Source organism: Mobula hypostoma, chromosome 8 (assembly GCF_963921235.1).
Source record: "Mobula hypostoma chromosome 8, sMobHyp1.1, whole genome shotgun sequence".
NCBI lineage: Eukaryota > Metazoa > Chordata > Chondrichthyes > Myliobatiformes > Myliobatidae > Mobula > Mobula hypostoma.
The window spans coordinates 2,847,584-2,874,926 of NC_086104.1; the positions used below are offsets into that span (position 1 = coordinate 2,847,584).

Sequence of the window (27,343 nt, forward strand, 5' to 3'; positions counted from 1 at the left end):
CCTGGTCTCTGAACTTCTCCATCCTGATCAGAAAGGCGCAACCGCTGTACTATTGAGAGCATACTCACCAACTGCATCTCAGTGTGGTATGGCAGTTGTCCCATATCGGACCGCAAAGCACTCCAGCGTGTGATGAAAACTGCCCAGCAGATTATCGACACCCAATTGCCCACCATTGAGAACATCTACCATAAACGCTGCCTGGGCAGGGTGAAAAGCATCATCAAGGATGCATCTCATCCTAACCATGGACTTTTTACTCTCCTCTCATCCAGTAGGTGCTACAGGAGCCTCCGCTCCCACACCAGCAGGCACAGGAAGAGCTTCTTCCCTGAGGCTGTGACACTGCTGAACCTCACATCACAGCGCTAAGCAGTATTGCACCCATATTGTACTGTCTCAGTACTTTTATATTGGTGTGCTGTAGCACTTACTTTTTATTTGCAGTTATTTTTTTAAATAACACTATTCTTTGCATTTCTGGTCAGATGCTAACTACATTTCATTGGCTTTGTATCTCTACTCAGCACAATGACAATAAAGTTGAATCTAATCATATGTTGAAAGATTGGAGCAAATGGGCTTGTATACACTGGAATTTAGAAGGATGAGAGGGGATCTGATTGAAACATAAGATTATTAAGGGATTGGACACACTAGAGACAGGAAACATGTTCCCAATGTTGGGGGAGTCCAGAACCAGAGGCCACAGTTTAAGAATAAGGGGTAGACCATTTAGAACGGAGTTGAGGAAAAACTTTTTCACCCAGAGTTGTGGATCTGTGGAATGCTCTGCCTCAGAAGGCAGTGGAGGCCAATTCTCTGGATGCTTTCAAGAAAGAGTTAGATAGAACTCTTAAAGATAGTGGAATGAAGGGATATGGGGAGAAGGCAGGAACAGGGTACTGATTGTGGATGATCAGCCATGATCACAGTGAATGGCGGTGCTGGCTCAAAGGGCCGAATGGCCTACTCCTGCACCTATTGTCTATTGAATTTCCAGCCCGCAGATTTCCTCGTGTTTATGTCTTACGAGGATAGGTTGAGCAGGCTAGTGCTTTTCACTTTGAAATGAAGGAGGATGAGAGGTGACGCTAGAGGTGTACATGATTATAAAAGGCATAAATTGAGTGGACAGAGACCTCCGCCCCCAGGGCAGAAAAGGCTAATCATTTAAGGTGATTATCCTAAATTTCCCAGCGTCAGTGATATTAACCCTGATTCTGAATGGACAAAAGTATAGGTGGATGGGAGAGGTAGATTATCTACAAAGAGATTGATGGGTGTATGAAAGACACTGCCACAGGTGGTGGTAGAGGCAGATATACCAGGAATATTTTAAAAACTCAAATTGGTAGATGGATGATAGAAAAATGGTGGGTTATATAGAAGGTAAGGAATCTTAAGACCAGTTTAAAAGATCAGCATGTATTTTATGTTTAACCAATACATGGCTTGCTTACTCCCAGCCTGCTGGATAAAACCATCTGCCCAAAGGCATAGGATGGAGCGAACTACTGATTTTGAAAAGGCAAACAGCAGAGGTGCAAGTTTCATGATCAACTCTTGGTAGTGCTCCAATGAGGCAGTTTTGTCAAACTCTCCTTCCCGCCAAGTTTATTTACCTAGTGAGTTCTCATCTGTGATCCTCACTGGTGTTTATATACCACCCGAGGCCAATTATAGTCCATGCTTCAGATACTGTGTAATGCCATCACCAAACAAGGAAGAGTCCATCCCAATGCATTTTAAAATCATTTCAATTAGGCTTGTTTGAAGAAATCCCTGCCCATTTATCATCAGCATATAACCTGTAGCACCAGAGGTCCTAACACACAAGGCAAGGAATACCAGACCACATCAAAGTAAATCTGATCACTCAGCTGTTCTTCTCCTACCTGCATACAGGCAGAGGCTAAAGAGCAAGGTTCCAGAGATTAGAAAAACAAAGAGATCGTCGCAGGATTGCTTCGAGTCGGTGGACTGGGGCATGTTGAAGGAACCATGAAGGAGTACACCAGAGCTTTCAAGGCTTTGTTCAAACAATTGTAGGTAAGCATCCCCACAAAATCAGCCTTCAGCAACCAGAAGCTCTGGGTGAACCATGAGATCCACAATCTGCTGAGGGCCAGATCAGATGTATTCACGTCTGGTGACCAAGAATGTCACGAGGTCTAGGTACAACCTCTGGAAAGCCATCTCATGGGCAAAGTGGCAATTCCAGACTAAACAATGAAGGATGCTGAACAGATGTGGCAGGCCTTGAATGCTATCACCTCTTATAATCAAGCAATATAGGTGACATCAGATGATGAGATGATTGATGGTGTAGATAGCCAGAGGCTGTTTCCCAGTGCTGAAATAGCTAACACAAGGGGGCACAGTTTTAACGTGCTTGGAAGTACATACAGAAGGGATGTCGGGGCTAAGTATTTCACACAGAGTGGTGGGTGCAACTGGATCCTGGATTTCCTCACTTGTAGACCCCAGTCACTTGAGATTACAGTAGCAACATTTCCTCCACGAACTCTATTAGCATAGGTGAATCATAAGGCTGTGTGCATAGTCCCCTACTCTAGTCACTTAACATTTATGACTGTGGCCAAGCACAGCTCCAATGCCATATTCAAGTTCATTGATGACAGCACTGGGGTCATCAAAGTTGGTGACAAACCAGCAGTCCTCAGAGAATCAGAAATGAGAGGGTTAGCAACTTTGAAATAATAGCACAAATGAATTTAGAGGACCCGTCCTGTGCATGCAGTAACAATTACAAAGTAAGGCAGTGCCTCTATTTCCTTAGAAGTTTGCAAAGATTTGGCGTAACATCTAAAATTTTGACCAAATTCTATAGATGTGAGGTGGAGAGTACATTTTCAGAATGGCAGGCGGTGACTAGTGGGGTACTGCAAGGCTCAGTGCTGGGACCCCAGTTGTTTACAATATATATTAATGACTTGGATGAGGGAATTAAATGCAGCATCTCCAAGTTTGCGGATGACACGAAGCTGGGTGGCAGTGTTAGCAGTGAGGAGGATGCTAAGAGGATGCAGGGTGACTTGGATAGGTTGGGTGAGTGGGCAAACTCATGGCAGATGCAATTTAATGTGGATAAATGTGAAGTTATCCACTTTGGTGGCAAAAATAGGAAAACAGATTATTATCTGAATGGTGGCCGATTAGGAAAAGGGGAGGTGCAACGAGACCTGGGTGTCATTATACACCAGTCATTGAAAGTGGGCATGCAGGTACAGCAGGCGGTGAAAAAGGCGAACGGTATGCTGGCATTTATAGCGAGAGGATTCGAGTACAGGAGCAGGGAGGTACTACTGCAGTTGTACAAGGCCTTGGTGAGACCACACCTGGAGTATTGTGTGCAGTTTTGGTCCCCTAATCTGAGGAAAGACATCCTTGCCATAGAGGGAGTACAAAGAAGGTTCACCAGATTGATTCCTGGGATGGCAGGTCTTTCATATGAAGAAAGACTGGATGAACTGGGCTTGTACTCGTTGGAATTTAGAAGATTGAGGGGGGATCTGATTGAAACGTATAAGATCCTAAAGGGATTGGACAGGCTAGATGCGGGAAGATTGTTCCCGATGTTGGGGAGGTCTAGAACGAGGGGTCACAGTTTGAGGATAGAGGGGAAGCCTTTTAGGACCGAGGTTAGGAAAAACTTCTTCACACAGAGAGTGGTGAATCTGTGGAATTCTCTGCCACAGCAAACTGTTGAGGCCAGTTCATTAGCTATGTTTAAAAGGAAGTTAGATATGGCCCTTGTGGCTACAGGGGTCACGGGGTATGGAGGGAAGGCTGGGTTCTGAGTTGGATGATCAGCCATGATCATAATAAATGGCGGTGCAGGCTCGAAGGGCCGAATGGCCTACTCCTGCACCTATTTTCTATGTTTCTATGTTTACTGGCTGTGTCACCGCCTGGTATGGAAACACCAATGCCCTTAACCAGAAAATCCTACAAAAAGCAGTGGATAAAGCCCAGTCCAACATGGGTAAAGCCTTCCCCACCACTGAGCACATCTACACGGAGCACTGTCACAGGAAAGCGGCACCCATCAGGGACCACCACCCAGGACATGCTCTCTTCTCGCTGCTGCCATCAGGAAGGTGGTACAGGAGCCTCATCACTGGGTTCACAATGCTATTTCCCCTCAACCAGACCTCTTGAACCAAAGAGGATAACTGCATTTACCCCATCACTGAAATGTTCCCACAACCTAGGGACTCACTTTCAAGGACTCCATCTCATGTCTCAATATTCATTAACAAACGAGAGAATCTGCAGATGCTGGAGGAACTCTGCAGGCCAGGCAGCATCTAGGAAAAGAGTACAGTCAACGTTTCCGGATGAAACGCAGCCTTGCCGAAGGGTTTCAGTCCGAAACATTGACTGTACTCTTTTCCTAGATGCTGCCTGGCCTGCTGAGTTCCCCCAGCATTTTGTGCTTCTCAATACTCATCGCCGATTTATTATTTCTTTGTATTTGCAGTTTGCCTTTTGCACACTGGATGAATGCAAAGTTGGTGTGGTCTTCCATCAATTCTGTATGGTTATTATTCTATTATTGATTTATTAAGTATGTCAGCAAGTAAATGAATCTCAGGGTTGTATATGGTGACATATATACTTTGATAGCAACTTTACTTTGAACATTGTGGCGCAGCCCTCCGGTGAAAATGATATTGTATCCGTTAAATAGAGGCAGTGGACAATTCTGATTCGATGGAGACAGACGTGAAAGCACAGAGGAACAGCTGGAGAAATTTCTGAAACGCAGGTTCGCTGCCGCTGTTACTGGGCGACTGAGAATCTTCCGAGGGAAGGCCCCAAAATCCCCGGCTTTGCCTGCTGCTGGCGACCGAGATTGAGGTCGAATCGTTCAGATAGAGATGGTGCTCAGTACTCGGTGTCGGAGAGCTGATCGGTGGCTCGAAGTTTTCGGATGGCTCAGAGTCGGACATAGCAGGGAGAGTTTTCTTCTTTCTGTCTGCGTGAGATGTGGGACTTTCGAGAGACTTTGAACTTTTTACTGTGCCATGGACTGTTCTTCATCAAGTTATGATATTGTTGCACTGTTGTAACTATATGTTATATGTGGTTTTGTTATTTTTTCCAGTCTTGGTCTGGCCGGAGGAAGCATTGTATCATTTCTTAATGCATGCATTACTAAAATGACAATAAAAGGGGACTGCGTGTCCTCATAATCTAAAAAAAGGTCTGTAGCGTAATGTTCTATGTTCTCAAAGTACAGGTTGAAAAGACTAGACAGAGTGGATGTGAAGAGGATGTTTCCAATAGTGAGTCTTGAATCAGAGGGCACTGCTTCAGAATACAAGGACGTCCCTTTAGAACAGATGAGAAGGAATTTCTTTAGCCAGTGGGTGGTGAATCTGGAATTCATCGCCACAGGCTACTGTAGAGGCCAATTCATTGGGCATATTTAAATTGGAGGTTCTTGATTCATCGGGGTGTCAAAGGTTATGGGGAGGAGGCAGGAGAATGGGGAATGAGGGATAATAAATCAGCCATGATAGAATAGTGGAGAAGACTCGATGGGCCGAATATTTTATGGTCCTGTTTGGAAATAAATGCTCAAACTGGCATGCTGTCCGTATGATAGCTGGAGCTGGTAATGGGGATGCAAGAAACTGAAGTAATTGTGACACATCTTATCAGGAAAATTAGCACAATTTAGAAAGCAGGTATAAATTATGATCAGTAAGCCAGGCTGACCCTCTTCTCCTTCACACTGGTGGAAAATCTCAGCCCCTATTCCTCATTGGTATCCGTGGCTCCAATGAAACTGACTTCAGAACAGAACCTGCAACTTGAAAACTGCCTCAAAAACCACACAATACAGAAGAACTTAAGACCAAGCTAATACCAATTAGCATAACGCAGCAGAATGTAGAAAGTAGAACAAAAAACAAGGTCAGATGCATGCTTGGTATTGGAAAATAAAATGTCTCTTGTTCCGACATTCTCACGTCTAGCTTCATCTCAGTCTGAACGACTCATATTGAAACTGAAGACAAGGGTTTCTTTGGTGGAAAGAGTGGGCTCAATGAGTAAACAAATTAAATTTTATTACAAAAATCCTTTTCACAAGCAGTAACGCAATTTCAGCATGATACAACTTTGCAGCTGGCCACCCCTTTCTGCGGGAACCGGTTATTCCAGGAGACGGTCAACAAGAGAGGACCCAACCACTGCCTAACACAAGCAAGATCATGCGCCTTCAAAGGGTCACTGATGTCAGAAACTTGACCGGCAATGACACTCCTGCAATGTCAGAACTAACCACACTGAAGTTCAAAAGAGCCTACTGTAAACTTGCAAACAGCTGTCAGTACAGCCCTCCCCTCCCACCTGGGCAAAGGGCCACTCTGGACCGTTTTACTGAACCTTGACCTTCACCCCTGTTGGTCACTGGTTGATGTAGCACTGGATAATCAAAGGGGCCATGAATTAGCGGGACACTGCGGAGCGAAGGACCAATCATACCGGAACTATTTGAATTTAAAACTATTTTAGGAGCAAGACAAGAAACGGAGTATGATGCAACACCGCCCCAAGAGGATCTTCAGAAGGAAGCCTTTAAGCAGGGTTGATGAGCCATTTTGATGATTTAACCCTTTCAACACTTCGACAACCTCTTGGACTTATAGAGATGTACATCCTGAGTTTAACCCTTCCACTTCCCTACCCACCTCTGCCATAGGCAGTCCCAAGCCAGCTGCAAAAGGAAGGAGGTTGGGGCATAGGCAAGCAACTCAATCATGTTAAAAACCCAGAGCTACAAGAATGCCAACAGAAGCTCCAAAGACCTCATCCCTGGAAGAGGAAGGATCTTTGTGGATGGGCTACAGCTGGGGATAACTTGACAGTCCGGCCCAGGACAGAGGACTCTGATGAGTTTCTGTTGGCAGACTATGTCCCAGTAGGAATGAGGGGCTGAGAAGAATTTCCCTACCTTTCAAACCAGTAGACCACCCCTTCCAGTGTCATGGCAAGCTAATTATGTCCCCTCCACCCACACTTCCCAGGATACTGATGGGCAGCAGGTGTACTCTGAAATCCCTCAAACTCAAGTCTTTATAACAGACACAGGCAATATTCAGCAGTGCAATTCTGAAGAAATTAGGCTGCGTATATATATAAAAAAAATAATAAATGTTTTCCTTCTTGAACCAATGGAAATCCCCCCCTCCCTGCAGACCACAGGGGACACATTTACCGGACACCTACATCGAGCTCAAGCTCTTGAAGTGCATTGAGAATGACCCAATGCAACAGGGTAGGGAAAACTTAATTTCTACAAAAATTGGCCAATATTTAAGCAGTCACAGCAGGTCCTTTAGTCACACCCCACTGTGCTTTTAGATCTGTCTGATGCACAGGAGGTGCATGTTGAAATTGACTACTTCAGATCAGGAAGATGATCTGATCTGACACCATAATCTGGTTGTCTTCCTGCATCTTGTCGAGAGCGGCCTGCACCTCCTCCTCGGAGAATGGAACCTCATTTCCTTTGTTGATTGAAGCCATCAGGGTTTGCATTCCGAGGGACTGTGCATGTACAGCTTTGAAAGCATCTAACAGGGCAGCTTTGAACACCTTCAACCTGTGCCGGGATTAAAGATAGCATTAGGACCACAAAACATTATAGTCACCCACAGGAATGTGCCCCAACTTTTAGCACCAACTACAACCAACGGCAAGGGATGCAACACTTGTTTGACTGCTGCACAACTTTCCTACTAGACAATCTGCAATCCATAAATTCAAGAATTCAGCAAGCTGACTTCCAGCAAAAGTTTGGGGGGGGCGGTTTGAGTTTAAAATCTGCAAGGTAATGTCACAGCTCTATAAAACCCTGGTTCAACCATACTCGGGAGTATCCAGTTCAGTTCTGGTCACCTCATTCACGGACGGGAGGAGTATGGACGACTATGGTTCATGTGCCAGTCAAAGGGAATAGGTACAGTAACAGTTTGGTAGAGACTAGGAACTTTTTCTGTGCCGTAGTGTTCAATGACTCTAATTTGGCAAGGGGATGAGAACCAGTGATAGGGCTGAAGATGGGGCATTTGGAATGATGTTGCGATAGTTATGGGGGATTTCAATCGAGAGAGACTGATGGATACTTCAATTCCAAGGAAATTGCAGTGTCAGTAGCATCACAAGTGCACAGTATAAGTACACAAAGATGCAGGCAGACCGGGAAAGTCAGGTTTATGCTGGATCCCAAAGGAGTGAACTTGCAGAATGCCTACAAGATAGGGCAGCTTGTGGTTGAGCTCACTAGGTGATCAGCTATTCTGGATTGGGTATTGTGTAATGAACTGGAACTGATTAGAGAGCTGAAGGTGAAAAAAAAAACAACCCTCAGGAGGCTGTGATCACAACATGACTGAATTCCCCCTGAAATTTGAGAGGGAAAAAACTAAAGTCAGATGTGTTGTTTAATCTAGGCCAAGTATGAGGTGTTGCACTTTGGCAGGTCAAATGAAATACAATATACAGTTAGGTCTCCTGATAGCAGTGAGCTGCAGAGGGTTCTTGGGGTACAGATCACTGAAAGTGGCTAAGCAAATGGATAAGATGGTTACGGAAATGTACTTTGTTACAACCTTTGAAGGTCCTTCACTGTCCACAAAACTCAACCAATTTTGATAATCCACCCATCTACATTTTTCATTCAAATTATTCATATACTGTATATCAGAGAAACCCAATACTGATCCTTGTAGAATACCACTGGTCACGGACCTACAACCAGAATAAAAGCTTTTAATGCCTGCTACCTTCTACGGACAAAACCAGTTCTGAATCTAAACTTGTAATTCATCCTGGATGTCATGCATTTTTATCTTCTTATAAACCCACTGTGAGGGACCTTATAAAATGTTTATGAAACTCCATGTAGATAACGTCCACTGCCATATCCTCATCAATGTCCTTTGCTACCTCTATAAAAATCTCAATCATTTCTACCGGTTAGTGCTCTTAAGTGATATTACATTGAAAGAGCCCATACCGGTCGTGTACAACTGCCTGTAGACAAACCAGACCCAAAGAGTCACCTTCACCCTACCCAAAATTGCTCATGGCTCAAAAAGTTGGCCCTGGCCATTCCCGGTGAAGAAGGAAAACCAAACATCCTCCATTGTGAACACGAAGGTATCTGTGAATCCAGAGGTGGTGTCCAGATGCCAATGGACTGACCTTTCTTCACTTAGCACAGTTTCAGCAGCTCCATCACCGACGTCCATCCGCTCGTCAGCATCAGGGGTCTTTGGAGTGCGCGGCTGGGCTGAGGGGCGAAGAAAATAATCAGATTATTTCCCCAATTTAGTCACGTACATTCATGTTCTACATCCAAACTAAAGCAGGGGTCTTAAAAGTCCAGACCTATGTACACCACCATCATAGCACAAGCCTAACTTCATCCTACTCCCAGAGCTGACTGGTGGAGCTTCACCATTCAGCCTGAATCAGAACACAAAATACAAGAGCAAAATTAGGTCACTTGGCCCATCGAGTCTGCTCCACCGTTGCATCATAGCTGACTTATACAGTTAGAGTTGCTTGGAGTGTTTTTTTTTTGTCTTCATGGTGTAATTTTTAAACCAGGATACTGACTCACCAGCAGTTGGACCTTCCAGATACAGGTGTATTTTTACTACAATCAATTGAAACACCTCAACAGCGTATGGTGATTTCTAAAACCAATTGGCTGCACCAGTGATGATTAGATGCATCATGGGGGGGGGGGGAGAGGCGGGGTGGAGAGATGAGAGGGGCATGTGAATACTTATGTAATCAATTACTTTTATATTTCTAATTAACTTAGATCACTTTTTTTTTCCACACACTGACACAAAAGAGACTTTTGTCTGTTGATCAGTGTCAAAAAGCCAAAGTAAACCCACTGGGATTCAATACTGTAAAACAATAAATTTGAAAACTCGCAAGGGGTGGGAGGGGTGGGGTGAATACTTTTCATAAGCACTGCATGTCCTTAATTGCAGGTAGCCTGGTACCAGGGATGTGTTGGACATCAATTATGTTTCTCCTGAGGTCATATTGCTCGGGTTTCGTCCTACATTCCAAAGATGTATGCGCAAGGGTTACTGAGCTGTGGGCATGCTACGTTGGGACTGAAGCATAGGCACACTTGCGGGCTCCACCCAGCACATCCTCAGTCTGTGTAGGTCGCTGACAAAAACAATGCATTTCATTGTAGGTACACATGACAATGAAGCAGATCTTAAAAAGAAAATTAAATTGAAATCTTGTCTTCATTTCCAAGGTGTATAGTGCTGCCCTGTCTGTGTAGACTCTCATTCAGCAACAGGAAGCCCTTAATTCAGTGCGTCGGTTAATTCACCTTACACACCCAGGTCAAGTAACTGTGACAACACAACGGTAGCGACTCAGTCTGTCTTTCACAGGGCACATGCTCCTATGCAGTCCTGAAGAAGTTAGTGACAGAAGAAGAAGAAGAAATGAGAACTCACTGTCTGGAGCCTCCTCCTCAGCATCACTGAAGTCGTAGGGGTCATACTGCTCATCCTCACCCAGCTCCCGTCTCCGCTTTCTGCCTTCACCACCCTTCGACTGGGGCTTCCTCCTGAGAGTGCACAGAATCAGGATCAGACACAGGTTTATTCCCATTGATCATACATCGTGAGACATGAGCAGCCTGGCTAGGACAACACCAGCAATCACCATTTGGGATTCAATCCCACCACTGTCTATGAGGAGTTTGTAGGTCCTCCCCATGACCGTCTGAGTTTCCTCCCCAGAGCTCGGGCTCCCCTCCCCCCCCCACACCCCCAGAGCTCGGGCTCCCCCACCCCCTCCCCAGAGCTCAGATTCCCCCTTCCCCCAGAGCATGCTATGTTGCTGTGGGAAACATGGTGACACTTGCACATTCTCAGACTGAGCTGGTCGTTAACACAAACAACAAATCTCACTATCTTTCAATATATATGTGACAAATAAGTTGGGCAGCACAGGCTCGCGAGGCTGGAAGGGCCTGTTACTGTACTGATCTTCCGAATCAAATAGCCAACGACAATCTCACTACCTGGGCCCCCAAATGCAAAACTGATACACAATGCAGAACCATGTGCCCGTCCACATTAGCAGGATCTTTACCTCTTCTTGCTGTCGCCATCATCCTGGGTCACCTCCTCTTCCTCCGTCTCCACGTCACTCTCATCTTTGCGTGATTTCTTTTGTCTCTCCAAAACCTGCACACCACAGACGAGTGTTAGGTTTATGGGAATTGAGTGGCTTTTACAGGATAGACTACATTTCTCTGCAGTCATAACCATATGTGCTACTTGGGTTATGTGCTGTGCGTTGCGGGCTGTTGGTAACGTGTTCAGCTCCTTTAGATCAGAGAGCTTATGACAAGGTAGGTACAAGTCTGCTTCTTGGAGATGCCTGCCACCTCACCATCACACGCAGCTGTTCTTGGAAGCTCTACTTTGTTGCAATGATTAATGTGGCATTTGTTTGCAGGAAACACAAACACGAGGTTCTGCAAATACTGGAAATCCACAGCATCATACACAAAATGCTGGAGGAATTCAGCAGTCAGGCTGCATCTATGGAGGGGAATGAACAGTTGGCACCTCAGGCTGACTCTTCAAAACTGGAAAGGAAGCAGAAGCCAGAAGGTGTGGTGGGGGTGGCGAGGGGAAGGGGTACTAGGTGAAGCCAGGTGAGGGGTAAGATGGCGGTTTGTGATTGGACTCTAGCTACTTTCCCCGTCGCTATTTTGGGCAATTTTGAATCTGGGTGGCCTACAGATAGTGAACACTGAACTGCACTGAATATGGACTCTCTCGGTTTTTGTTTTTATATTGTTTTCGCTCATTCATTCCAGTCACCATTTGCATGGGGGGGTGGGGGGGGTTTCTTTGAATGTGTTTCATGGATTTCTTTGCTTCGTGGCTGTCTGTGGAGAAGAATAACCTCCAGGCTGTATACTGCATACATACTTTGTTAACTAAATGTACTTTGAATGGGTGGGGGGGGGGGAAATTAAAGCAAGCTTCCAGCTTCTTTTTACGTTGTACATCAATGGATAACAGAATTGATGACTTATTACAAACTTCGTGGACAATATGAAGGTAGGTGGAGAGCCAGGTAGGTTTGAAGTAGAGACACTAAAGGAGGACTTTCTTTGCCTATTCTCCTGATCAAAGGGGCAGATGGAATACCGTGTCAGGAAGTGTATGGCCATGTACTTTGGAAGAATAAAAGGGTTGACTATTTTCTAAATGGAGAGAAAATTCAAAAATCTGAGGTGAAAAGGGACTTGGGAGTCCTTGTGCAAGATTCCCTAAAGCTTAATTTGCAGGTTAAGTCAGCGGTGAAGACGACAAATGTGCTGTTAACATTTGTTTCAAGAGGACTAGAATATAAAGCAAAATGTAAAATTGAGGCTTTATTAAGCACTGGTGGTATTGGGAGCAGTTTTGGGCACCTCATCTTAAAGGATGTGCTGACACTGAAGAGGGTTTGAAGAAGGGCTCACCAAAATGATTCTAGGATTGAATGGCTTGTCAAACGAAGAGCGTTTGTTGGCTATGGGCCAGTCTTCACTGGAATTCAGGAGAATGAGGGGTGACCCAATCAAAAGCTATCAAGTGTTGAAAGACCTGGATAGAGTGGATGTGTAGAGGATGTTTTCTATGGTGGCAGAGTCTCAGACCAGAGGACACAGCCTCAGAATAGAGTGGAGGTGAATTCTTTATGAATATTTAAGGCAGAGGTTGATAGATTCTTGACCAGTCAGGGCATGAAGGGATACAGAGAGAAGGCAGGAGATTACAGCCGAGAGGGAAAATGGATCAGCTATGAAGTGGCGGAGTAGTCTCAATGGGCCAAGTGGTTTAATTCTGCTCTGTATCTCACGTCCTTATGATAGATGGAAGAAGGGCTGAAGGAGGAAGCTGATGGACATGTAATTAGGTGGAGGGGAGAAAGCAGAGGGAGTGGTGGGCAGATAAGAGATGGAATAAAAGGAGAGCCAGTATGGGGATTGGAAAGAGAAGGGGAGGGGTGAGAAATTACTGGAAGTTAGAGAAGCCAATTATTTATGTCATCAGGTTGGAGGCTACCCAGACAAAATCCAACTGTTTATTCCCTTCTATAGATGCTGCCTGACCTTCGGAGCTCCGCCAGCATTCTATGCATGTTGCATTAGTTGACACATTTGCGCATGGTCACATGCTCAATTAGGAATTGAGATTCTATCAATTTTTTCACCCAGGCAAAGAGTAAAATGAAAAGCAAAATGAGAGTGTGTGTACCAGCAGTTTGCTTCCAAAGAGAATGCTGCCAGTTGTTCGCACACTAGGCTGAGGGTACGCATGCTCTGCAGCAGAAAGCCGTTTCCACTATCGGCTGATAGAACATACCCTAATCAGGCCATGATGTTGTGCCACCTTTTAATCTATTTTTAGGATCAATCTTGTCCTCGCCTCCTACACTAACCTGTCATCTGTGTGCATTTCTAGAGTTTCCAACATGTTTCTACTATATCTACCACCCCCTACCCTCTTAAAAACCTGCCTCTGACATCCGCCCTATACTTTCTTTTAATCTCTTTAAAATTATGTAGCCTTGTGTTAGAATTTCCATCTCTGGCTGTCCGCTCAATCTACGCCACTTATCATCTTTTACATCTGTATCAAGTCACCTCTCCTTCACTCCAAAGAGAAAAGACCCAGCTAATTTAACCACTCCTCATTAGATACTGTCTCTAATCCAGGCCAATGGACACCTTCGCTAAAGTTCACATCGTTCCAAGAATGAGGCAAAGAACTGAACACAACACTCCACGTGTGGTCAAACCAGTGTTTTTAAAGAGCTGTAACATTACCTCAGGCCTTCTGAACTCAATCCCTCGACTTATGAAGGCCAAACCACCACACACCTTCTTAACAATTCCACCAACTTGCGTGGCAACTTTAAGCGATCTATGGACACGGAGCCCGAGATTCCTCTGTTCCTCCACACTAAGAATCCTGCTAATTTTCTCCTCAGCCTTCAAATTTAGGCAACTAAAGAAAAGCACTTACACTTTTCCATAGTCATAGAACACTACAACACAGAAACAGGCCATTCAACCCATCTAGTCCATGCCAAAATATTAATCTGCCATCCCACTGACCTGTGCCCAGACCATATCCCCACCATCTATGTATCTATCCAAATTTCCCTCAAACATTGTGATCAAGCTCACATCCACCTCTTCCGCTGGCAGCTCATTCTACACTCACTCTAGAGTGAAGATCCCCCATCATGTTCCCCTTAAACATTTCACCTTTCACCCATAACCTCTAGTTCTAGTCTCACACAACCTCAGTGGAAAAATCCTGCTTTCATTTACCGGATTTATACCCATAATGATTTTGTACACCTCTGTTACATCCCCCCTCACTCTCCTACGTTCCATGGTACTAAATGGAGCTTCACATTAAACTCAATCTGCCACTTCTCAACTGGGCTCTGCATCCTATCAATATCCTGTCGTAATCTATAGTAACCTTCGACAACATCCACAACTCCACCAAACTTCGTGTCAGCTACAAACTTATACACACACCCTTCCCCTTGCTCATCCAAGTCATTTATAAAGATCTTATGAAAGAATATGTCAGGAATGCACTTGGACGAACACAAATGCTCACAAGCCTTTACCTTCTTGAAGTAAGCAAACTGAACCAGTTCGACAGCAGCTTCAGCATCTTGGAGGTCGATGGATTTGCTCATCCTGGCTTTTGCGTGGGCAGTCGACAACCTGATCAAGGTCTCCAGAGTTCGGGCAGTGACCGGTGAAGTCTAAGCAGAAAGTGTGGTGGGAGAGGAAAGACTGCTCATTAAAAAATCCTCAGCCCTTGGTAGAAATCCACTGCTGATCTCACCAACATGAGGTGCAGCCAGCACAATTGCATTAATTCTCACTGTCCACAACAGTGCACTGACTACAGGAGGAAACCTATAAAATACAAAAGCAAGGAAGTCATACTGACACCTCTGAACCTCCAATGAGGACTCTCTGAAGCTCAGGATTTATAAGGCATTGATCAGAACACACTTGGGAGTATTGAGATCAGTTTTGGGCCATTTATCCAAGAAAGTATATGCTGACATTGGAGAGGGTTCAGAGGAGCTGCCCCACCTTACCTCAACTTTGCTTTCTTTTTACTCTATTTTTATGCATTTCTAATTTAGCTTACAATATAGTAATTTTAAAAAATGTATTGCTTTGAACTGCTGCTGCAAAGTTTACATTTGTTGGTGACAATAAACAATTCTGATTCCTTACAAACACATGCAGTTGACATGGTGGATGGAAGGGCAGACAGTAAATGTTGTGAAGACTGAAGGAGGGATTGATCTTGGAATAGGTTAAAAGGTCAGCACTACACTGTGGGCCAAAGGGCCTGTACTGTCCTATGTTCTATGACATAGTTACAAGAGATGGGCTGGGAGGTGGTGTCGTCTTGTTAGTTGTGGGAGTGAGCGGATGCGAGATCAGTGAGGGTGATACACACTGTGTAGGAGACAGTGTCAGTACAGTTGCTGATGCAATGGAGAAAGGTGCCGGGGTAGGTTTGGAACAAGAACTGCCCTACATCAGCAATGAAAGGGCAGCCTATCAGAAGCACCACAAATCCTGCTAATCTAGAGCAATGGGATCCTGTGAAAAGAACGAGAGATGACTTACATGATAATGAAGCTTAGATTAATTGGACAGCCAGAGACTCCACCCCCCCCCCCCCCCCAGGACAGAAATGGCAAATACAAATAAGCATAATCTGAAGATGGAGGAAGTATGGGGGGGGAGAAAGGGTGCAGAATGTCAGATGTAGGCTCTTTACACACAGACTGGTAGGTGCGTGGAATGCATTCCGGGATGGTGGCAGAGGCAAGTGTATTAGAGAGATTTAAGAGACTTAAAAAAACACATGGTTGGTTGAAAAAAAGAGAGCTCCATGTAGGAGTGATGGGCTAGATTGACGTTGAAGTACGTTAAAAGGCTGGCCCAACATCACAGGCTGAAGGGTCCGTACTGCGCCGTGCTGTCCTACGAGGGGACAGGCCCGTGCTGTCCTACGAGGGGACAGGCTCATGAGCTGAGTCTCCTGCTTGTATTATGCAATCACGCTAAACAAGATAACTAGATCTCCCAGAGGAGACAGTCACATCAAGCCACAGTGATCGGTAACCAAACAGAATAGGAACGAGAAACTGAGAAAGAACCTCTACAAAGCTCACACACCCGAGCCACATCGGAACTCATCTGGTCCTGGCTACGCAAGCTGGAGTACTCCTCCGCAATGTAGTTGGCTGCTTCTGTGGTGAGCACAGGTTTGACAATCTTTGCGACGTGGATGTATTTGCGCATGAACTCCATGCTGACGATCTTCTCTCTGAAACACAGGAAATTAAAGGGTTTACCTACGAGGAGCGTTTGATGGCTCTGGGCATGTACTCGCTGGAATTTAGAAGAATGGAGGGGTTATAACAGATGTGAATCTTAAGGCTCTATTCCCTAGTTCTCGTCTCACTCACCAGTGGAAACAACTTTCCTGTCTCAATTGTTCCATTTATAATTTTTGTTATTTATATAATATTATTGTCTTTCATAATTTTATATGCTCCACAAGATCCTCTCATTCTTTTTAGTTCCACCCAGACGATTCTCAATAGGCTCACTCTGTCACCTCTGGAATCAACCTCATGAACCTCCTCTACTCTGCCTCCAAAGCCAGTACACCTTCCTTGCCCAAATTTACCCAAGCCCGAGACAGAAATTGTTCACCCACAAAACCACCTAACCTTTTCCTTTCCCACCTCTGTGTATTGTTGTAATGAACTGATTTGTTTTGTATCTCAGAACACACGACAGAAAGCTAATCGTCCAATCTTGCATTCAAACCCGGGGATCTCCAGGATCATGTTTGGTTGGCAGGGTGGATCTACAAGTTATTTGCACAGAGGCAAGGTAGACCACTACTAATAACATGCCATACAGAATTCAGGTGAGGGTCGCCGGCTGAGATAGTGACCTTAGTATGCGAAGTCAGCTCTGGCACACTGGGAAGAGGCCATCTACTGTGCGATCGGACGGCCAGAAAGGCAGTCCTGCAACACTCCATGGACAGCGAACGCCATGACGAGACAAAGCAGTAGTTATGGTCATCCGCTGCAACCAAGGAGGTCGTGATCACCACCTGCACCACTGGAGCCGGTCGAGAAAGCAGCAATGTCTGTCTGCAATGGTCTTTTCACTTTAAAAATTCTCCTGCACAAGTTAAACACAATGGACAACACCACAGAATTCAGGAGAAACTTTACTCTGTAGCATAGGAAGCGCCTGTATCAGCTCACCGAGACAAAGTGGTAGTGATGATTGAGGGAGAACAGAACAGAAAGTGTCAATGAGTAATGACAACCACAAATACCAACCAGCAAGATCAAATGGCATGCTGGTGTGCCGTAGATAATTCAGTGAAATGGTGTTGCATTGCAAACTCATTTGTTGAGGACAGTTAATATACTGGACTAAACCTGAATTAGAGGGCATGCCTTAGGAGTGAGTGCAGAGGATGAGACGGGTGTACAAGATAAGAGGCATAGATCAAATAGACGGTCAGACTTTCTCCCCCAGGGCAGAAATGGCTAATACACAAGGGGCCACAATTTTAAGGTGAATGGGGGGGGGGGGGGGAGAGGAGGTGGAGGGGATAGACGTCAGATGCAAGTTCTTTACAGAAATGGTTGGGTGTGAGGAATGCCCTGAACATGGGTAGTAGCAGAGCCAAATATTAGGTACATTAAAGGGGCACACAGATGACAGAAGAAAGAGGGTTATGTAGGAGCGAAGGGTTAGATTGATCTTAAGAGTAGGTTAAAGGGTTGGCATAATATCACGCACCAAAGGGCCTGGACCGCCATATGTTTATACATTTACCCAGTTCCTTGGCCTCAACTGAACCTGCCTCTACCACATCTACAAGAAATAAACTTTAAACCCCAACCACACCCTGCAGACCAAAGTTTAGCCATTTCCTCCTTTTCATTTGAACCTGTGACTGCTCCAAAGGAGAACCTCCTGACCGGCTACATCTGGGAACGCTGCCCCAACTCAACCCACCTCATTGTGCAAGCTTCTGTGAACGTCGCCACTCAGGGAGGAAAGTCCTCCTCAGATCCCCTCACTTTTCTTCCCTCCTCCCCTGCTCAATGTTTCTATCAAGGGACATTCTAATGCAACTCCGCCGCAGTCAGTCCAAAGCCCAGGGCTGAGAGGGGAAGGGTGTTGGACATGGGGCTAGCAACCCCACCCCGTAAAAACTCAGTGCTACGGAAACGCCAACAGAAGCTCAACAGACATCATCCCTGGGAGAGGAAGAATCTTTGAGGATGGGCCACACCCGGACACAACCTGAAAGGCCGCTTCAGGACAGAGGACTCTGGTAAGTGGCTGTCAGTGACCTCTGCCCCGGTGGATCAATATCGGTATATTTCAATGCTCATTCCTGCCCTTATTTAAGCCAAGCTGCTGTCCTCATCACATCGTATTTCAAGTGTCCACATTCCCGTTCAGTTTGGTTTTCCACATTCTCTGGCCCACAATAAAATTCTTAACCCAACATAATCGAGCTTCTACACTCTGGCCCTAATTTATGCCCTTTGCTTATCCTCTGACTAAACAAAAAATATCCAATGATTGTGACAGAATACGTGAAGAAAGACTGCAACATGAGCAACACACAAAATGCTGGACAAACATAGCAGGTTAGGCAGCATCTATGGAGTGGACACGTGGCCAAGTGGTTAAGGCACTGGACTAGCGACTTGAAGGTCGTGAGTTCGAGCCTTAATGAGACAACGAGACAAGGCACTTAATCACACATTGCTCTGCGACGACCCTGGTGCCAAGCTGTATGGGTCCTAATGCCCTTCTCTTGGACAACATTGGTGTCGTGGAGAGGAGAGACTTGCAGCATGGGCAACTGCTGGTCTTCCATACAACCTTGCCCAGGCCTGCGCCCTGGAGAGTGAAGACTTTCCAGGTGCAGATCCATGGTCTCGCAAGACTAACGGATGCCTTTATTATGGAGTGGAAGAAACAATTGACATTTCAGCCTGACACCCTTCATCAGGACGGAAAAGAAAGACTTATTCTGCTTTCCCCTCGTCTCGTATGACTGTTTGTAAACTGCAGGGCTGCGTAAACTTGGAGAGGAGGCCTTTCAGCCTATATTCATGCTAGTTAAAAAGGCAGGGGTTTAGATTTGAACTGCTCAGATCTTGTGTGTTGGGTTAACTGTACAACGGAGGAACAAAGTCTCGACTGGTATTAGTGCAGTAACTTGAAGCGAATGTTATCAACGATGGAACCTGAGCCACTGATCTGATGTGGTTAATGTCAGCGTTGTCTACATCCACTATCAGATTGTAAATTGCTGAGCTGGTAACCATGCATCCTCTGAATCACTACCTCCTGGGCAACGTTACGCTGGCGCGCACTAAACTGCAGCAGTTATTTGTCAGCTCTTGGACTGAATCACCAGTGAGTGACAGTACAACATAAAAATCAACATCCTTCCCAATCAACTCAGCTCTAGCAGGCTCTGAAGTGGGAGTGGGAAGTGTCAGCAAGGTTAGAACAGGACAGGAGGTCCTTCTGGAGCAGTCTGCCCCATTAAAGTGATTTCCAAACACATTCAATACTTATTCTTTCACCAGCCCCCTCTAATCTGTACACTCTACTTATGAACTGCCTCAGCCTGGTACAGCAACTGCTCTGCCCGTGACCGCAGTGAAGTGCAGAGCTCTGGACAGAATGGAAATCAGCCTCCTCTCCATGAACTCTGTCTACACTTCTCACTGTCTCAGTGGAGCAGCCACATTGAACCCATCCCACTCGGACATTCTCTCCTCCTCCCCCCCCGCCCAGGCAAAAGCCTGAAAGCACACAGCACCAGGCTCAAGGACAGCTTCTATCCCACTGTTATCAGACTACTGAATGGACCTCTTGTATGATAAGATGGACCCTTGACCTCACAATCCACCTCATTACGATCTTGAAACTTATTGTTTAACAACACAGCCCTTTCTCTGCAGCTGCTACACTTTATTCTGCATTCTGTAACTGTTCTACCTCAAAACACTAATGATTTGATCTGTATGGAAGGTACGAGAGCAGCTTTTCACTGTATCTCTGTACCTGTGACAATAATAAACCAATTCCAATGTCCCTATAGCAAATCACAATCACAAGAGATTCTGCAGTTGCTGGAAATCCAGAGCAAAACACACACATGCTGGAGAAACTAAATTTAGGCAGCATCTATGGAGAGGAATGAACTGTAGATGTTTTGGGCCAAGACCCTTCACCGGGAATGGGAAAAGGGTCAGAAGCTGCAACTAACAGCATGATTTGTTGAGCTATAGAGATTACAAAAGAAAGATTAACTATTTGTTACATGTACATGGAAATGGAGAAGTGCGACATTTAGGTCAAGGACTAACACAGGCAGAGGATGTGCTGGGGACAGCAACAAGTGTTACTATGCTTCCGACACCAACACAACATGCCCACAACTCAGTAACCCAAACTCATATGTCCTTCGAATGGGGAGGAAACTGGAGCACCCCGAGGAAACCAAAGCTGTCACAGGGAGAATGCACAAACTCCTTACAGACAGCAGTGGGAATTGAACGTTAATCTTACAGCTGCAGGCCATATTGGGCACTTGGGGAGAAGTTTGGAGTTCAACCTCGATTTCTTCTGTACATCCACACAGGGAAAGCGTGGACCTTCCCCAGGTGTTCCAGTTTCCTTCCACAGTCTAAAGACCTACAGGACAGTTTAATTAGTCGTTGTAAGTTGTCCTGTGATTGGGTTACAGTTAATCAAAACTGTGTGTTTGCTGGGACAGCATGGCTCAAAGGGCCAGAGGGGCTTATTCAGTGCATAACTGTTAAATAAAAGTAACTGAACAACTATTCAACCTCAATTACCAGCAAATACAGTGAAATACTCAGCACAGGAGCAAACAAACTTGATTATCACTTTCTCACAGGCCCATTGGTTCAGAAGCTGACAAATGCCAAGTTAAACACAGATAACCACAATGAATCTATCAATCAAGGATGTTTGAAAGCAAGATGTTTATCAAAGTTCAAAGTAACTTTTTTAATTAAGGTAAGTGTATGTCAACATGTACTACCCCGAGATCATTTTTGCAGGTATTAACACAAAGAAATACAATAAAATCAATGAAAAACTACCGTAATACGTAGAGCCCTTGAAAATAAATCCACTGGTTGTGTTCAGTGATCAGTTCCGGGGCAAGATGATTGAAGTTATCGCTGTAGTTCAGGAGACTGGTAATAACTGATCCTGAACTTGGTGTGGTACCGGAAGCTCCCGTACCTCCTTCCCGACGGCAGCAGTGAGAAGAGAGCATGGCCTGGAAGATTCTAAAACTTCACTATTTTCCGCAGAGCCCAAGCAGTTCCCACTGCGGCGCCCAAAGACAATCCATAGAAGAGTTGCCTCACGGAACAGGTCCCTCCAGCCCAAGGAGCCTGCTATCCATGTGCCCAATTACCCCACTAAGCTGTGCACTTGTGGAATGTGGGAGGAAATCAGACCCCCACACAGGCAAGGGAGGAATGTACAAACTCCTTACAGACAACTGTGGGAATTGACCCCGGGTTTCTGGTGCTGTAATTGTTGCACTAACCGCCATGCCATTGTGTCACCCGACTGCCCTCGTCTCATTACTACTAACAGAATGAAGACACAATAACTCAGCAGCTCAGGCAGCATCGTTGATTTTATTTTGGATTTCAGCACCTGCAGAATCTTGTGTTTATGAAGATCCTACCTCAACATTTTAGGAACAGCTTCTCCTCCATCAGATTTCAGAATGAACAACGAGCCCATGAACACCACCTCTACTCTTTGCGAATTACGTATCCAAATTTAATTTAATCTTCATTTAAAGTCTTTATTCTGCTTTGCAATGTCTTGCTACCTCACTAGTTTTGCTCTCCTTTTGCACCACTGGTTTATTTTTAAAATATCCTGCAGATGCTGAAATCCAGAGCAACACACACAAAATGCTGAAGGGACTCAGCAGGGCAGGCAGTATCTATGGATGCTGGGACAAGACACTTCTCAAGACTGGAAAGGAAAGGGGAAGATGCCAGAACGAAAATGTGCGGGGAAGGGAAGGTGATAGGTGGGTAGGAAAGGTAAAGGGCTAGAGAGGAAGGAAAGTGAATGAGACTCCATTGACCAGAGAGGAGACGAAAACACAAAATAGCAGCCGACCACCAACTGGCATTGTAAGTCTGCGCCATTCAATAGGATCAGAGGCAGACTGATGCACAGAAAAAGAAATATAGGCCGTTTAACCCACTCAGCCATTTTCACAAAGCCCACACTCACTTCATTCCCCAGTCTCATCTGCAAGCCAGACAACTTACAGCAATTAGCCCACCAACCTACGCGTCTGAGGCAACACCCACACACTGACGAAAACACAACTCCACACAGACACAACTGAGAGTACAAGGCTTCAGTAATGCCACTGATCACCTGGCTGGCACATCAACAGATTCCTACTCTGTTTCCTCTGACAAACAGTCATAGAACCCTGCAGCACAGAAACAGGCCCTACATCAAACTATTGATCTGCCCAGTCCCATTGACCTGCACCCAAACCATAGCCCTCGAAACCCTCCCCAACCACGTCCCTATCCAGATTCCTCTTTAAACGCTGAATCGAACCCACATCCACAGTCAGCTTGCTCCACGCACTCACCACCCGCTGAGTGAAGTTTCTACTCTTCTCCCCCCCATAAACATTTCACCTTTGACCGCTGGCTCTAGTCTCAGTCAACCTCAGTGGAAAAAGGCCTGCATTTACCCTAGCTATACCACTCGATTTTGTATACCTTTATCAAATCTCCCCTCATTCTCCTGGGCTCCAGGGAATAAAGTCCTCACCTTGCCAACTTTCCTGTAACCCAGGTTATGTCCAAAAATAGCTAGGGGACCAAGCATTGAATGATCATGCAGTTATCAGGGGGCTTAACTTTTTGGTTATTGTAGGAAAGTATAGGGGGCTGACAGAAGCAAGTGCCTGCAGAGAGAATAGTCACAGCCTGTTCAGTGTCTCATATAACTCAAGCTCTCCAATTCCAGCAACATTTTCCTTGCCCTCTCCAGCTTCCTTCAGCATAGTTAGGAACAGACAGCATTTAACTGCAGCAAGGGGAAACATGAGGCTATCAGGCAGGGACTTGGAAGTATAAATTGGGAACAGATGTTCTCAGGGAAATGTACAGCAGTAGTATGGAAAACGTTCTGGGGATATTTGCGTGGCGTTCTGCACAGGTACATTCCAATGAGACAGGGAAAGGATGGTAGGGTACAGGAACTGTGTACGAAGGCTGTTGTAAATCTAGTCAAGGAGAAAAGAAAAGCTTACAAAAGGTTTAAAAAAAAAAGCCTCAAAAAAACTAAATAATGATAGAGCTCTAGAAAAATATAAGGGAAGCAGGAAGGAGCTTAAGAATGAAATTAAGAGAGCCAGAAAGGGGCTATGAGAAGGTCTTGACAGACAGGATTAAGGAAAACCCCCAAGGCACTCTACAAGTATGTGAAGAGCAAGAGGATAAGATCTGAGAGAATAGGACCAATCAAGTGTGACAGTGGAAAAGTGTGTATGGAGCCGGAGGAGATAGCAGAGGTATTTCATGAATACTTTGCTTCAGTATTCACTATGGAAAAGGATCTTGGCGATTGTAGGGATGACATGTAGATATTAAGAAAGAGGATGTGCTGGAGCTTTTGGAAGGCACCAAGTTGGATAAGTCACTGGGACCGGATGAGATGTACCCCAGGCTACTGTGGAAGGTGAGGGAGGAGATTGCTGAGCCTCTGCCGATGATTTTTGCATCATCAATGGGGACAGGAGAGGTTCCGGAGGATTGGAAGGTTGTGGATCTTGTTCCCTTATTCAAGAAAGGGAGTAGAGGTAGCCCAGGAAATTACAGACCAGTGAGTCTTACATCAGTGGTTGGTAAGTTGATGGAGAAGATCCTGAGAGGCAGGACTTATGAACATTTGGAGAGGCTTAATATGACTAGGAATAGTCAGCATGGCTTTGTCAAAGGCAGGTCGTGCCTTATGAGCCTGATTGAATTTTGAGGATGTGACTAAACACACTGGTAAGGTAGAGCAGTGTGTGTGTGCCCTCCATCAGTCGTGGTCGACAAAAGGGTACTGGGCCTCTGGTAGTCACTGGTTTGTTGAGCAGCGTCGACTTTGGCTATTGAGGTTGATCCTGGAACAGCAAGCTTTGTCACAGTTGCTACATGTGTAGGGCGTCGTGGAATTGTTGTTCGCCGTGCTCTCCGCTTCTCAACCTGACTCAGGATCACTCTTTCTCCTCGCTCTAGGTGTTGCTGAAGAGTACCTCGCCATTTGTTGTGGTCATCTGCTGTATTCTCCCAACAGTGTGTTGATTTTTAAGGATTTCATGTCGCGCTTGCAGAGGTCCTTGAAGAGAAGCTGGGGTCTACCAACGCTCCTCTTGCTAGTTCTCCGTAGACCAGTAGATGTAGTGTATATGGATTTCAGCAAGGCATTTGATAAGGTACACCATGCAAGGCTTATTGAGAAAGTAAGGAGGCATGGGATCCAAGGGGACTTTGCTTTGTGGATCCAGAACTGGCTTGCCCACAGAAGGCAAAGAGTGGTTGTAGATGGGTCATACTCTGCATGGAGGTCAGTGACCAGTGGTGTGCCTCAGGGATCTGTTCTGGGACCCCTACTCTTCATGATTTTTATAAGTGACCTGAATGGATGGGTTAGTAAATTTGCTGAATGCACAAAGGTGTTGTGGATAGTATGGAGGCTGTCAGAGGTTACAGCAGGACATTGATAGGATGCAAAACTGGGCTGAGAAGTGGCAGCTGGAGTTCATCCCAGATAAGTGTGAAATGGTTCATTTTGGTAGGTCAAATATGATGGCAGAATATAGTATTAATGGCAAGACTCTTGGCAGTGTGCAAGATCAAAGGGATCTTGGGTTCCGAGTCCATAGGACACTCAAAGCTATAATATTCGTACATTGTTAAATATCGTTTATACTCCCTCACAAAATGTTCCTGAGTGTGTTATTTCTTTAGATGCCGAGAAAGCTTTTGATAGAGTAGAATGGCCTTATTTATTTAAGGTGCTTGAAATGTTTAATTTTAGCTTGAAATTTATATCCTGGATTAAACTGTTATATCACTCCCCTGTAGCCTCGGTTCGTACTAACTCTTTAAACTCACCTTTTTTTCCTCTCTTTCGTGGTACTCGACAAGGCTGTCCTCTTAGTCCCCTATTATTTGATATTGCATTAGAACCTCTTGCAATTGCTATTCGAGAATCTTCAAATATTACTGGGATAACTCGGGGATTAAAGTCCCATAAATTATCACTCTATGCTGATGATTTACTTTTATATATTTCTAATCCTGAGAGATCCATTCCTGCTGTTTTAGAGTTATTAGCACAATTTGGTCTTTTCTCAGGTTATAAATTAAATCTTAGTAAGAGTGAACTTTTTCCGATTAATAAACATCTTCCCTTATATTATAAATTTCCATTTAAATTGATTAATAATTACTTTTCATATCTTGGGATTAAAATTACTTGTAAACATAAAGATTTATTTAAGACTAACTTTTTACCATTAATAGACCATATTACTCAACTTTCATCTAAATGGTTTCCCTTATATTTAACTTTGATTGGTCGTATTAATGCAGTTAAGATGTTTTTTTTGCCAAAATTTTTATATGTGTTTCAGGCATTACCAATTTTCGTTCCTAAATCTTTTTTTGATAAAGTTGACTCTAAAATTTCTTCATTTATTTGGCAGAATAAGAATCCGAGACTGGGTAAAATACATTTACAGAAAGCTAAGAGAGATGGAGGTTTAGCATTACCTAACTTTAGATTTTATTATTGGGCTATTAATATTCGACATATGAAATTTTGGTTACTTGACCGGGACATACTATCTATTCCTAAATGGGTAGCATTGGAATTACAATCTGTTCAGGGTTATACACTTGGTTCTATTTTAGGTTCCTCTCTTCCTTTTGATTCGAAACGCCTTAAGCAGGTCTCTAACCCGATAGTTAAATATGCTTTGCGCATTTGGTTTCAATTCAGAAAATTTTTTGATCTTAATCAATTCGGGTTAGCGATTCCTATTTTAGGTAACATTTTTTCCTCCCTCTTTTACGGATCGCGCTTTTCAAACTTGGAAGACTAAGGGTATTTTACGGTTTTTGGATTTATTTTTAGATGGTTCCCTTATGTCTTTTGAACAATTATCTAATAAATATAACTTATTAAGAATACATTTTTTTACATATTTACAAGTTAGAAATTTCCTAAGTACTATACTTTCTTCCTTTCCAATGCTTCCTCCTATATATATTTTAGATTCGATAATTAACCTTAATCCATGTCAGAAAGGTGCATCGGCTATGATTTATAATATTATTATGAAACTTAGGAAAGCTCCATTTGATAAGATTAGGGTAGATTGGGAACAGGAATTGGGGCTTACCATTTCTGTGGATGATTGGGGGCAGATTTTACAATTAGTTAATACTTCCTCTATTTGTGCTAAACATTCCCTAATTCAATTTAAAGTGGTTCATAGAGCACATATGTCCAAAGATAAGTTAGCGCGTTTTTACTCGCATATTAATCCTTTCTGTGATAGATGTTCGGGGCAGATAGCCTCTTTAACTCATATGTTTTGGTCTTGCCCTACTTTGGAAACTTTTTGGAGAGATATTTTCAATATTATTTCTAAGGTATTAAATATAGATATCTCTCCTCACCCTATTACTGCTATCTTTGGACTACCTAAAATTTCTAGTAATCTTTCCCCTTCAGCCCGTAGAATGATTGCATTTCTTACTTTAATGGCGAAAAGATGTATTTTACAACATTGGAAAGAGCTTAATGCTCCAACTACCTTTTTTTGGTTTTCTCAGACGATTTTATGTTTGAATTTGGAGAAAATTAGAAGTAACCTTTATGATTCTTCATTTAAATTTGAACAGATTTGGGGACCTTTTATTCGATATTTTCATTTAATGTAATATTTACCCTTCTTGTTTTTTTTTCACTGTTTTAATGGAGGTCGGGATTGAGGACGTGATTTTAAGTTTAACTCTGTTTGGTTTCAAG

At 44.3% G+C, this 27,343-nt stretch overlaps 1 protein-coding gene across 1 annotated transcript in view; it reads right to left on the reverse strand.

Moving 5' to 3' along the window:
- Positions 1-6,094: 6,094 nt before the first annotated feature.
- The window catches only part of mcm3 (minichromosome maintenance complex component 3), a 69,231-nt gene continuing 47,982 nt past the window's right edge, over positions 6,095-27,343 (reverse strand). The window contains exons 12-17 of the mRNA XM_063055395.1: positions 16,331-16,481; positions 14,746-14,886; positions 11,185-11,279; positions 10,542-10,654; positions 9,247-9,334; positions 6,095-7,642 (exon numbers count right to left, since the gene is read on the reverse strand). Coding sequence (XP_062911465.1) covers positions 7,444-7,642; positions 9,247-9,334; positions 10,542-10,654; positions 11,185-11,279; positions 14,746-14,886; positions 16,331-16,481 — 787 coding nt within the window. The 3' untranslated portion in view covers positions 6,095-7,443. The remainder of the gene's footprint in view (positions 7,643-9,246; positions 9,335-10,541; positions 10,655-11,184; positions 11,280-14,745; positions 14,887-16,330; positions 16,482-27,343) is intronic.